The following is a 13,986-nucleotide window of genomic DNA, read 5'->3' on the forward strand; positions in this document are numbered from 1 at the left end:
TGTGGGGCACCCCCTTGGTAGATCTCTTCGCATCTCGAGCCAACCACAAAGTCTCTCAGTTCTGTTCCAGGCTTCAGGCCCACGGCAGACTGGCTTCGGATGCCTTCCTCCTGGACTGGGGGGAGGGTCTGCTGTATGCTTATCCTCCCATACCTCTGGTGGGGAAGACTTTGTTGAAACTCAAGCAAGACCGAGACACCATGATTCTGATTGCTCCTTTTTGGCCGCGTCAGATCTGGTTCCCTCTTCTTCTGGAGTTGTCCTCCGAAGAACCGTGGAGATTGGAGTGTTTTCCGACCCTCATCACTCAGGACGAAGGGGCACTTCTGCATCCCAACCTCCGGTCCCTGGCTCTCACGGCCTGGATGTTGAGAGCGTAGACTTTGCCTCTTTGGGTCTGTCAGAGGGTGTCTCCCGCATCTTGCTTGCTTCCAGGAAAGATTCCACTAAGAGGAGTTACTTCTTTCTATGGAGGAGGTTTGCCATCTGGTGTGACAGCAAGGCCCTAGATCCTCGCTCTTGTCCTACACAGACCCTGCTTGAATACCTTCTGCACTTGTCTGAGTCCGGTCTCATGACCAACTCTGTAAGGGTTCACCTTAGTGCAATCAGTGCATACCATTACCGTGTGGAAGGTAAGCCGATCTCAGGACAGCCTTTAGTTGTTCGCTTCATGAGAGGTTTGCTTTTGTCAAAGCCCCCTGTCAAGCCTCCTACAGTGTCATGGGATCTCAATGTCATTCTCACCCAGCTGATGAAACCTCCTTTTGAGCCACTGAATTCCTGCCATCTGAAGTACTTGACCTGGAAGGTCATTTTCTTGGTGGCAGTTACTTCAGCTCGTAGGGTCAGTGAGCTTCAGGCCCTGGTAGCCCAGGCCCCTTACACAAAATTTCATCATAACAGAGTAGTCCTCCGCACTCACCCTAAGTTCCTGCCAAAGGTTGTGTCGGAGTTCCATCTGAACCAGTCAATTGTCTTGCCAACATTTTTTCCCCGTCCTAATTCCTGCCCTGCTGAACGTCAGCTGCACACATTGGACTGCAAGAGAGCATTGGCCTTCTATCTGGAGCGGACACAGCCCAATAGACAGTTCGCCCAATTGTTTGTTTCTTTTGATCCCAACAGAAGGGGACTGGCTGTGGGGAAACGCACCATATCCAATTGGCTAGCAGATTGCATTTCCTTCACTTACGCCCAGGCTGGGCTGGCTCTTGAGGGTCATGTCACGGCTCATAATGTTAGAGCCATGGCTGCGTCGGTAGCCCACTTGAAGTCAGCCACTATTGAAGAGATTTGCAAAGCTGCGACGTGGTCATCTGTCCACACATTCACATCTCATTACTGCCTGCAGCAGGATACCCGACGCGACAGTCTGTTCGGGCTTTAGGATCCAACTCCACCCCCCGAGGGCCCTGTTTGTTCTGTTCCAGGCTGCACTCTCAGTTAGTTGGTAAATTTTTTAGGTCAATCTCAGTTATGTCCTCGCCGTTGCGAGGCCCAATTGACCATGGTTGTTGTTTTGAGTGAGCCTGGGGGCTAGGGATACCCCATCAGTGAGAACAAGCAGCCTGCTTGTCCTCGGAGAAAGCGAATGCTACATACCTGTAGAAGGTATTCTCTGAGGACAGCAGGCTGATTGTTCTCACAAACCCGCCCGCCTCCCCTTTGGAGTTGTGTCTTCCCTTGCTTTGTCTTGCTACATATGGGACTGACGAACACGAGCCGGTTCGGGCGGGAAGACGGCCGCGCATGCGCGGTGCGCATGGGCGCGCGAGGACTAGCAAAGGACTTTGCTAGTGAAGTTTCCGATTGGAGGGGCTCCCGTGGACGTCACCCATCAGTGAGAACAATCAGCCTGCTGTCCTCGGAGAATACCTTCTACAGGTATGTAGCATTCGCTTTGTCTCAGTAGAAAAGAACAAACGATAAATATTTGAAGCAGTAATGCTTGATTGTACAAAAAAGTGATAATGATATTTAAATCATAGCATACCACCAGTGGTATTATACACTGTAAACAGGCAAAGACAGTGAGGCTAATATGGAGTTGGCATTCAGTAGGGAGAAATGGAAAAAAATGCTAAGTATGTTAAAGAGCCCATTGCCTGAACATTCTTACATAAGTACAAATATAAGGATATAAGTACTTCCATACTGGGAAAAGACCAAAGGTCCATCGAGCCCAGCATCCTGTCTCCAACAGCGGCCAATCCAGGTCAAGGGCACCTGGCAAGCTACCCAAACGTACAAACATTTTATACAAGTTATTCCTGAAATTGTGGATTTTTCCCAAATCCATTTAGTAGTGGTCTATGGACTTGTCGTTTAGGAAACCGTCCAACCCCTTTTTAAACTCTGCGAAGCTAACTGCCTTCACTACGTTCTCAGGCAACAAATTCCAGAGTTTAATTATGTGTTGGGTGAAGAAAACTTTTCTCCTATTTGTTTTAAATTTACTACACTGTAGTTTCATCGCATGCCCCCTAGTCCTAGTATTTTTGGAAAGCGTGAACAGACGCTTCACATCCACCTGTTCCATTCCACTCATTATTTTATATACTTCTGTCATGTCTCCCCTCAGCAGTCTCTTCTCCAAGCTGAAAAGCCCTAGCCTCCTTATTCTTTCCTTAGCAGAGTTTAAAAAGGGGTTAGATGGTTTCCTAAAGGACAAGTCCATAAACCACTACGAAATGGACTTGGGATAAATCCACAATTCCAGGAATAACATGTTTAGAATGTTTGTACGTTTGGGAAGCTTGCCAGGTGCCCTTGACCTGCATTGGCCGCTGTTGTTGACAGGATGCTGGGCTCGATGGTCCCTTGGTCTTTTCCCAGTGTGGCATTACTTATGTATCTCCTTATTCAATCTTCAAACTTCCTCTGTACTACTTCTATCTATAGCAGTCTTCTCTCTCTTCCTTTTCACTTCATCAGGTCAGGCATCTCTCTTCCCCTCTCCCTTACTCCTTTCTGGCATCTGACTTCCACCCCTTCTCTCCTCCCCATTCTCTTTCTCAGGCCTGTTGATAGCAGTGCAGGACCACAGAGTGTATGCTCAGCCTTTTTTGGTCCTACCCCTTTAAAGCAATGTCTTATGTTGAAGAGGTTGAAACCCGGCACACGAGTATGCACGTGGGATCCAAGGCCCTATGCTGCTGTTTTCTATCTGTTGCCTTGTCTCATTCAATAAGGGTTCTGCTCACCAGGGAAGACAAGAAGGAAGGAAGGGAATAGAAGGGAGGAAAGGACATAGAGGTGGAGAAAGAAAGGAAGGAAAAGAAGTAAGCTCAAATCAGAAGAGCACAGGCAGTTAACATGAGAAGAACCATCTCTTAAGAGGAAGAGAGGCTGCACTGATTGTATGGAAAATAAAGAAATATAAGAAAGTTAAAATAAACAGGTGAAGAGAAGTATCTTACCTAGATGCACACTAAGTTTGTAATTTTTTTAAAAAGCAATATATTTAAAACTTCTAAGATTTCAATAATGTTTAGTCCATGTTAGTTTATGTAAAGGCCATGCAGGTATAATCCATTTTGGGCTTTTAAAAAAAGCATAATAGTTGGCAGTTGAATGCTAGTCTTGAAAAATATACTATAAAATTAACCCTTTTTGCAAAATCTACTGAGCTTCTATATTGATTTTTGTCAGGAAAGGGCTTGAGATCAGTGAGAAGAGAGAATTTATAGATTGGGAACTACTAAAATATTTCTGCTTTTATTTTATGTAAGAGCTAATTTAGTCTTGTGGCAAGATTTTAAGTATACTTTTTGTATGGAAAGTTTACTATATAAGAAGAAAAATGTGAGATTTTTGAAAAGGCAGTACTTGAGATCTATGAACAATATATCCAAACTTGTAAAGTCAGTTCATTCTATTGAACATATGGTATTGATTTATTGTATAGCCATGATGAAGGTTGAGTTTCAACAATTTATTGGCATTATGTATAACTAGTAAAAAAGGCCCGTTTCTGACACAAATGAAACGGGCGCGCTAGCAAGGTTTTCCTCGGAGTGTGTATGTTTGGGAGAGTGTATGTGAGAGTGACTGTGTGAGAGACAGAGTGAAAGTGTGAGTGTGTGTGTGTGAGAGAGAGAGTGAGTCTGGGTGTGAGTGTGTGTGAGAATGAGAGTGTGTGCAAGTGTGTATGTGAGACACAGTGTGAGAGAGTGTGTGTGTGTGCGAGAGAGAGAGTGTGTGTGAGACACAGATTCTCTGTGAGAGTGAGTGTATGAGACTAAGCAAGTGTGTGAGTGACTGTGTGGCACATAGAGAGTGAATGTGATACATTGTGAGACAGAGTGTGTGAGAGTGAGAGTCAGAAATACATTGTATATGAGAGAGAGAGTGTGAGCCTTGCCCTCCCAATCCATGCCCATCTGTCCCCTGCCCCCTCCATTCATCCTTTTCCAGCAATTCCCCTCTCTCCCTGAGCCCTTCCCTCCCAATCCATGCCTATCCATGCTCCTCTGTCACCTGCCCCCTCCATTCATCCCTATACAGCAATTCCCCTCTCTCTCTGAGCCCTGCCCTGCAATCCATATCCATCCATGGCCATCTGTCCCCTCCATTCATCCCTATACAGCAATTCCCCTCTCTCCCTGAGCCCTGCCCTCCCAATCCATGCCCATCCATGCTCCTGTCACCTGCCCCCTCCATTCATCCCTATCCAGCAATTCCCCTCTCTCCCTGAGGCCTGTCCTGCAATCCATATCCATCCATGCCCATCTGTCCCCTCCATTCATCCCTATCCAGCAATTCCCCTCTCTCCCTGATGCCTGCCCTCCCAATCCATGCCCATCCATGCTCCTCTGTTCCCTGCCCCCTCCATTCATCCATTTCCAGCAATTCCCCTCTCTCCCTGAGCCCTGCCATCTCAATCCATGCCCATCCATGCTTCTCTGTCCCCTGCCCCCTCCATTCATCCTTTTCCAGCAATTCCCCTCTCTCCCTTCCATGATCCCCCCTCACATCCATGCTCTTCTGTCTCCCATGTCCCAGCCTGTCCTGCCCTCTTCTTCCCCCCCCCTTCGCATCCTTGCTGTCGTTTCTCCTCTGCCCTCCCGCTCCCATTGTTCAACTGCCCACCCTCTTCTCTCCCCCCAACATCCCTTTTTTTTTTTTTAAATTTACCTCCGTGGCGGTGGTTCCGGCAGCGCAGCGTTAGGGAAGGAGGCGGCGCTCCCGACGTCTAGCCTTCCCTTCGCTGTGTTCCGCCTTCTTCTGATGTCATCCTTGACGTCAGAAGAAGGCGGAACACAGCGAAGGGAAGGCTAGAGACGTCGGGAGCGCCGCCTCCTTCCCTGACGCTGCGCTTTGTTTTTTTTTCCGCCCTCGACGTCATGACGTTTGACGCGAGGGCGGGGCAGAGACGGCTGGCAGCCTGGCTGGCTTCACACCACGAACGCCACGAACCTGGCCTTCAGGGAGTGTTTTAGTGACTTCAGAACGTTGTCCTCATTAGAACGTTCACGGTGCGTTTTATTATATTAGATGTTTTTTTTTTTTTAAGTCAACAAGATTGAGTACCAATTTTAAAACTACACACAGGTTATACTTTCCAAAGCTTTAAAGATACTGTTAATTTGTTTAAATTAATTTGTATCCTTGTCTCAATGCAGGAATAAAAAAATATGTTGTGGGCTTGATTATTAAAACGTCGTCTGATGCAACATGTGTTGAGGTAAGTTCGTGTGTTGTGGGGATTTTTTTTGTGTTTTTGCTTTTGTTGCTGTTTAGGGAAGCATATACTGATAATTAATGTGCTGTTCTTTTTTTAGAAAGAGAAGGTGTATATAGGGAAGCTGAATATGATTCTTGTCCAGGTATGTAGTCATTTATATCTAATTGTTTTTCCTGAAGATAAGCTTTTGCTCAGGTCTGTTTCTTGTGCTCTGACCAAATGTATCATTTTTTTTTTCTTATTTAAAAAAAAAAAAAAAAAAAGTATTCTTTGTAGCCATTTCAAGGCTGAAACTGTAAATATCATTTTTCTTTGCTTACCTATGCGTATGTAATGAGACCGTTTTAGTTTTTCAGTGGGAAAATCATATTGTCTTGGACTAGTTTAACAAATTATAAAGAAGCTTGAGTTGCAAGTGTGTGACTGATCTTCTGAATACACATTTATATACAAGTAAAATTCTCTGATGTTTTACTGCTAATTTTGACTAAATTGACTTAAACTTAATTTGAATAAGGTGATTGTGTTCTGAACTAAAGGGACACAATAGAGTCATTCATAAATTGTATTCACTGGTTTGAATTGCATGTGTGATTTTGTCTGAAGAAACTTTGAGGTCACAAAACATGTTGTGATGGTACATGCTCCTTTTTCAGATACTGAAACAAGAGTGGCCAAAACATTGGCCAACCTTTATTAGTGACATTGTTGGGGCAAGCAGGACAAGTGAAAGCCTTTGTCAGAACAACATGGTAATTCTTAAACTGTTGAGTGAAGAGGTGTTTGATTTCTCCAGTGGTCAGATTACTCAAGTGAAGGCTAAACATTTGAAAGACAGGTAAGTAAAGCCATATGTCTCCTTATTTCACATTTTGGTGGCGTTACAATTTTCTTATTAGTGCTTATAATGAGGTGGTTGCAACAAATTTTATTTCCAGCATTTATATGGTATCTTCATCCAGAGTAACTTAACAAGAATATACTTAAATGAGGATGATAAAAAGAGGAAATATGAATTCTCCGAGGACAAACAGGCTGTATTTGTATTCTTATAGCTGGGTGGGTGGGGGAGAGAGGCAGGATTCAGGAAGTGGGGGGGGGGGGGGGGAGTGAGGAGGTCTGCAGTGCGGACACGGTTTTAACCGTGTGCTACACTACTGGAACCCCGCAAGACCTGCATCCATCCCCGTAGGATTCCCTCAGACCTCGAGTGGATTCCCTCAACCTTGGAAGAGATTCCCACAAGCCCCATTCCTTGTCATCAAGCAGATGAATCCATTACGAGTGGGTTATGCCCATCAACCAGCAAGGGGAGATAGAGAGCACTGAAAAACCATAGTGCCTCATGGCCAGCTAGCTCCATCTGCCTCTTCAGTATTCTCTATCTTCCCAGCAGGGTGGATGCAGCTTGTTCAAGCTCCTTCAGAAATCTGCCTTGGGTGGCTCCTGTGCTGTTTTGCATTTGTAGCAGGGGTGTTGTGGCTGATGGTGCCCACTTTAAAGACACATAGGCAAGCCTTGTCCCTGTCTTTGCCCACGCTGTGGATGCAGGCACATAGGTTCACCCTTTCACTGCCTTTCCCACGCTACTGATCCTCCGGAGTGGAAAAAGTTGCCTCTTGCGCTGTTGCCTCTGAGTCATTCCGTGTCAAGTGGACCAGGGGTCCCCACCTCACCATCTCAGATTTTGATGAAATTTGGTACATAGTTTCTTTATGATAAAAAACAAAGCTGTGCAAAATTTTAGTTCAAAAAACTAAAAATTGGAGGTTCTAGGGGACCTCAAGTAAAAGGTTGCAAAATGTCGCCTGAGCAAAAATGACATTTTGGGCCAACTTCCAGAAGCTGTAAAACTGGAAGTTTTAGTAGTACAAGGGGGATATTTGGAGAACCTGCACTACGTTTAGGGCTTAATGAACTGGCAAAACCCCATGTTCCTAGTCCTCTTACTTTTGGAATGGTTTAGGCTCAAACTTTGCCAAAAAAACCCGGCAAAAATCAATTTACAGCGATGTTGAGGCTGCTGTAGTTTCTAAACTAGTTGGCCTTTCAGGTTGATTTTTGGTAGGTGTACTAAATGCACGGCTGTAATGAGGCATTCGAATTTGCAGCACTTTCATTCAAGTGGTTGAAAAATTATAAGCGTTCAAAGTTGGTATAAAAAGCATTTTTGCCCATTTTGGGCTATCTTTGATGCCCTTGATCTCCAGTGGGCATTCTCGAGGTAAGGGCCATCTTAACGTTCTAAAGGCTTTCAGAGATCGGCTACAAAACCAAATCATTCTAATTCAAATCATCAACTAGGTTGCAGAATTCGATGTGAAGAAGCAGGGGTACAGGATCCCACTCTTTATGTCGTGAAGCACTGGGGATGTGGAAGTGGGCCCTCCTTTACGGAATGGTCCGAGCCGTCTACCTATGAGGAAAGGACAGACTGAGCAGGGTTTTGCAGCCGCACCAGTGGTTTCTCAACATGGGCATAGTCCACAAGATCTTCGGAGAGGGCGGCACCCCCTCAGTGGATCTTATTACCATTCATCTCAACAGCAAAGTCCCTCAGTTCTGTTCCAGGCTCAGATCATGCAGCAAACCAACGTCAGATGGGGGGAGGGTTAAATGGCCATTTTTCTCAATGGAGGAGGGTGAATAGTGGAGTTCACAGGGATTTGTACTGTGACCGGTTCTATTTAACATATTTGTAAATGATCTGGAAATTGGAACGCTGAATGAGGTGATTAAATTTGCAGATGACACAAAACTATTAAAGGTTGTTAAAACACATGCCGACTGTGAAAAATTGCAGGAAAACCTTAGGAAACTGGAAAACTGGGCATCTAAAATGCCAGATGAAATTTAATATAGACAGATACAAAGTGCTGCACATTGGGAAAAATAATCCAAATCATATTTACCTGATGCTAGGGTCCATCTTAGGAGTCGGTACTCAAGAAAAAGATATAGGTGCCATTGTAGTTATTACGCTGAAATCTGCCTAGTGTTTGGCGGCAGCCAAAAAAGCAAACAGGATGCTAGGGATTATTAGGAAAGGGATGCAAAATAAGACCAAGAATATTATGCTTCTGTATCGTTCCTTCAGTATTGTCTTCAATTCTGTTCAGCGTATCTCAAGAAAGATATAGTGGAATCAGAAAAGGTTCAAAGAAGAGCATCCAAAATGATAAAGTGGATGTAACTCCTCCCATAAGAGGAAAGGCTAAAGAGGTTAGGACTCTTCAGTTTGTAAAAGAGATGGTTGAGGGGAGATATGAATGAGGTTTACAAAATCCTGAGTGGTGTAGAACAGGTAAAAGTAAATCAATATTTCCATATCATCAAGCTGATCAATCCATAGACTGGTGGGTTGTGTCCATCTACCAGCAGGTGGAGATAGAGAGCAAACTTTTGCCTCCCTATATGTGGTCATGTGCTGCCGGAAACTCCCCAGTATGTTCTCTATCTCAGCAGGTGGTGGTCACACACAGCAGCAGCTCTGGCTAGGCCTCCAAGCCTAATTTTTAGGTTTTGTTGAGTGCCTGGGGTTGAGGGCTCTTTGAGCAAGTGCAAACCTGGTGGTGCCAGGTCCCTCCTTTTCTCCCCCCTCCCGCTGGCTCCGTTAAAAAAAAAAAAAAAAAAAAAAATTTTGAACGGCCTTAAAGGCGTTTATTTCGACGTTTATTTAAGCGTCTATTGCAGCTACTCACTGAGACACCAGGTCGTTACAACTCGGAGCGGACAGCAGGTAATTTTACCTTTTTATAGCGGGCGGGGGTTCCCCGATTCTTCTCCTCGTGGCACATGGCGTCGGAGGGCGAGGGCGCAAAGGGTCGCTCCCCAGGTCGCTTGAGCGCTTCTAGAGGGGATGCGGGGGTCTTAAAGCCTGATTCGCCCTTGTTGGGTGGCAGTTTCGCGACCGATGAATGTCCCGGTCCTTCCTCCGGCGTGGCGGTTTTTCCCGCCATAAACGCCCATCCCCCGCTCCTCGCCTCCGCCATCTTGGCCGGCCATGCGGCTCGGACGGCTTCTTCTTGGGCCGCCCTTGAGGTTGGAGACATTCATGCCATGAACGCCCTTAATTTGGGCGACGGCACAGAAGCGGCTAAAGTTAAGAGCCGTTCTTCCCGCGCGGCTCCTTCGCGGAGTTTCGCGCCGGACGCCATTTTGGATGCGCAGCATGTCTCTCCCCCGCTATTGCGAGCGCCGGTCGAGAGCGCGCCTAGGGCTGTTGCCCAGGCTGCGGAAGTGCACAGTCTGGGGGGTTTCTCCCCCGAGTTTGTTTTACTGCTGCATCAGGCCTTCCTCATGCACAACGCTGCCCCCGCTCCCTCCTCTGGTAAAGAGGTTGAGGTTCCCAGAGGTAAACGCCCTCGGGTTGATTCCCAGGCCTTGGAGGAATTTGTCTCCTCCGATGTAGATGAGGGCAGCGTGTCGGAGGTCTCCCAACGGTCCTTTGCGGATTCCTTGGAGGAGACGGATCCCCGCTCGGTTGGAGCGGATGACCCCTCTGCAGCGCGGCTTTTTCACCCAGAGGATTTGCCCAACCTGTTGTTACAGGCCATGGACACTTTGAAGATATCCTCTCCGGAGGACGTCTCTCCCTCAGCCCCTGTTGGCTCTGCCATTATGCTGGGGACGAAGCGCCCGCCTAGAACCTTCCACGTGCATGATGCCATGCACACCTTAATTTCAGCTCAATGGGATGTCCCAGAAGCGAGCCTTAAAGTGGCTAGGGCTATGTCCCGCCTCTATCCTTTGGCTGTGAGTGAACGTGAGGCCTATCTGTGGCCTACCGTGGATTCTTTAATCACTGCGGTGACTAAGAAAACGGCATTGCCGGTGGAAGGTGGCACGGCCCTAAAGGACGCCCAAGATAGAAGATTGGAGGCGGCCTTAAGGTCGTCCTTTGAGGCGGCTGCTTTAAGTTTGCAGGCCTCAGTTTGCGGCTCCTATGTGGCCAGGGCGTGCCTGACTATGGTGCAGCGGGCTTCCCCCTCGGATCATTCCTTGAGGGCTGATTGGCCGGCCCTGGAATCGGGCTTAGCCTATTTGGCAGCCTTGCTGTATGATGTCTTGAGAGCCTCAGCTAAAGGCATGGCTCAGACAGTCTCTGCGCGGCGGTGGCTTTGGCTGAAACATTGGTCTGCTGACCACGCCTCTAAATCCCGCCTGGCTAGATTGCCTTTTAAAGGCAAGCTGCTCTTTGGGGTCGAGCTGGACAAAATCGTGACCGATCTCGGCACGTCTAAGGGCAAGAAGTTACCAGAGGTCAGGGCTCGGGCTAGTGCTCGTCCCGGTACCTCCAGAGGACGGTTTCAGGAAGCCCGTCGGTACCGCCCGGGCAGGTCGGGTTCTTCTGCCCCCTCTTCCTTTAAGAGGAATTTCTCCCCCAAGCAGCATTCCTTTCGCAGAGACCGCCGTCCCGGAGGTGCTCCCTCCGGTCCTCCCCCAGGGTCTCGTACCCAATGACGGGGTATTGGTCCACGCCCCAGTGCAGATTGGAGGACGGCTGTCCTCGTTTCTGGGCGAGTGGACCACAATAACTTCAGACGCTTGGGTGCTGGAAGTCATCAGAGACGGCTACAAGCTAGAGTTCTGCCGACCCTTAAGAGACGGGTTTGTACTCTCTCCCTGCAAGTCTCCGGTCAAAGCTGTGGCAGTGCAGCAGACTTTGGACAATCTGATCTGCCTGGGTGCGGTCGTTCCGGTGCCAGAAAGTCAGCTTGGCAAGGGGCGTTACTCCATTTACTTTGTGGTACCAAAGAAAGGAGGTTCTGTCCGGCCTATCCTCGACCTCAAAGGGGTCAATCGGGCATTGAAAGTGCGGCACTTTCGCATGGAGACTCTCCGCTCTGTTATAGCGGCAGTGAAGGCAGGGGAGTACCTGGCATCCTTGGACATCAAGGAAGCGTACCTGCATATTCCCATCTGGCCTCCTCATCAACGCTTTCTGCGTTTTGCAGTCCTTGGACGACACTTCCAGTTCAGAGCCCTCCCTTTCGGGTTGGCTACTGCTCCGCGGACCTTTTCCAAAGTAATGGTGGTCATAGCGGCCTTCCTGCGAAAGGAAGGAGTACAAGTCCATCCTTATCTGGACGACTGGTTGATCCGAGCCCCCTCTTATGCAGAGTGCGGCAAAGCTGTGGACCGGGTAGTTGCTCGTTTGAGCTCCCTGGGATGGATCATCAACTGGGAGAAGAGCCAGCTGCGCCCGACTCAGTCCCTGGAGTATCTGGGAGTTCGATTCGACACCCAAGTGGGCAGAGTGTTCCTGCCAGACAATCGGATTGTCAAGCTTCAGGCTCAGGTGGACCAGTTCCTAGTAGCCTCTCCTCTTCGGGCTTGGGACTATGTGCAGCTGTTGGGCTCTATGACGGCCACGATGGAAGTAGTGCCCTGGGCCAGGGCTCATATGAGACCACTACAACACTCTCTGCTGCAGCGCTGGACTCCGATGTCGGAGGATTATGCGGTGCGTCTTCCCTTGGATCCAGCAGTGCGCAAGGCGCTGAGCTGGTGGATGCAGACAGATAAGTTGTCTGCGGGAATGCCTCTGGTGACCCCAGAGTGGATTGTCGTCACGACGGACGCCTCGTTGTCGGGCTGGGGAGCCCACTGCTTGGGAAGGACAGCGCAGGGCCTCTGGTCTCCTGCAGAGGCGAAGTGGTCTATCAACCTCCTGGAACTCAGAGCCATTCGGTTGGCGCTTTTGGAGTTCATCCCGGTACTGGTGCTGAAGCCTGTACGGGTCCTGTTGGACAATGCCACGGCTGTGGCCTATGTCAACCGCCAGGGAGGTACCAAGAGCGCCCCTCTAGCCAAGGAGGCTATGAGTCTATGCCAGTGGGCGGAAGCGAACCTGGAACAGCTGTCAGCGGCCCACATTGCCGGAGTCATGAATGTCAAGGCGGACTTTCTCAGTCGCCATACCTTGGAGCCCGGAGAGTGGCAGCTATCTGCTCAGGCGTTCTTGGACATCACGAAGCGCTGGGGCCAGCCGAGCCTAGATCTGATGGCGTCATCGGCCAATTGCCAAGTGCCGCGCTTCTTCAGCAGAGGACGGGACCCTCGATCCCTGGGAGTAGATGCTCTTCTCCAACAATGGCCGACACAAAGAGCTTCTCTATGTGTTCCCGCCCTGGCCCATGTTGGGCAGGGTGCTAGACCGGGTGGCAAAGCATCCCGGCAGGATAATCCTGGTGGGTCCGGATTGGCCCAGACGTCCCTGGTATGCGGACTTGATCAGGCTCTCAGTCGACGATCCTCTGCGGCTGCCAGTGGAGCAGGGCCTGTTACATCAGGGTCCCGTGGTGATGGAGGATCCCTCCCCCTTTGGTCTTACGGCCTGGCTATTGAGCGGCAGCGTCTGAGGAAGAAGGGCTTCTCAGACAAGGTCATCGCCACTATGCTGAGAGCGAGGAAACGCTCTACTTCTACTGCTTACGCCAGGGTTTGGCGTATCTTTGCAGCGTGGTGTGAAGCAGGCTCTCTTTCTCCTTTCACTGCTCCAATTTCTTCAGTGTTGGCGTTCCTGCAAGAAGGTCTGGACAAAGGCCTGTCGCTCAGTTCCCTTAAGGTCCAGGTAGCGGCTCTGGCTTGCTTCAGGGGCCGCCTGAAGGGTGCTTCCCTGACTTCGCAGCCAGATGTGGTGCGCTTTCTCAAGGGAGTTAATCACCTGCGCCCTCCTCTGCACTCTGTGGTGCCTGCGTGGAATCTCAACCTGGTGCTAAGAGCATTGCAGAAGCCGCCGTTTGAACCCTTGTCGAGGGCATCTCTGAAAGACCTGACGTTGAAAGCAGTCTTTTTGGTGGCTATCACTTCAGCCAGAAGAGTTTCCGAGCTCCAGGCGCTCTCATGTCGAGAGCCTTTTCTGCAGTTCACTGAGGCAGGAGTGACTATTCGCACAGTGCCTTCCTTTCTGCCCAAGATTGTTTCTCGCTTCCATGTGAATCAGCAGCTCTGTCTCCCTTCCTTTCGTAGGGAGGACTACCCAGAGGAGTACTCTGATCTTAAATATCTGGATGTGAGACGAGTCATCATCAGATACTTGGAAGTGACCAATGATTTCCGGAAATCGGATCATCTGTTTGTCCTGTTTGCAGGTCCTCGTAGGGGTCTGCAGGCTGCTAAGCCTACAGTGGCAAGATGGGTCAAGGAAGCCATTGCAGCGGCTTATGTGGCCGCGGGGAAGGTGCCGCCTATCCAGCTGAAGGCTCACTCCACAAGAGCTCAGGCGGCCTCGATGGCAGAGGCCGGTTCCGTCTCCTTGGAAGAGATATGCAAGGCGGCAACTTGGGCTTCGG

At 49.0% G+C, this 13,986-nt stretch overlaps 1 protein-coding gene across 1 annotated transcript in view; it reads left to right on the forward strand.

The window, feature by feature from the left end:
* Positions 1-13,986, forward strand: part of XPO1 (exportin 1) — a 543,231-nt gene that overhangs the window by 166,652 nt on the left and 362,593 nt on the right. The window contains 3 exon segments of the mRNA XM_030196174.1: positions 5,628-5,689; positions 5,787-5,831; positions 6,346-6,527. Coding sequence (XP_030052034.1) covers positions 5,628-5,689; positions 5,787-5,831; positions 6,346-6,527 — 289 coding nt within the window.

Source organism: Microcaecilia unicolor, chromosome 3 (assembly GCF_901765095.1).
Source record: "Microcaecilia unicolor chromosome 3, aMicUni1.1, whole genome shotgun sequence".
NCBI classification, from domain to species: domain Eukaryota; kingdom Metazoa; phylum Chordata; class Amphibia; order Gymnophiona; family Siphonopidae; genus Microcaecilia; species Microcaecilia unicolor.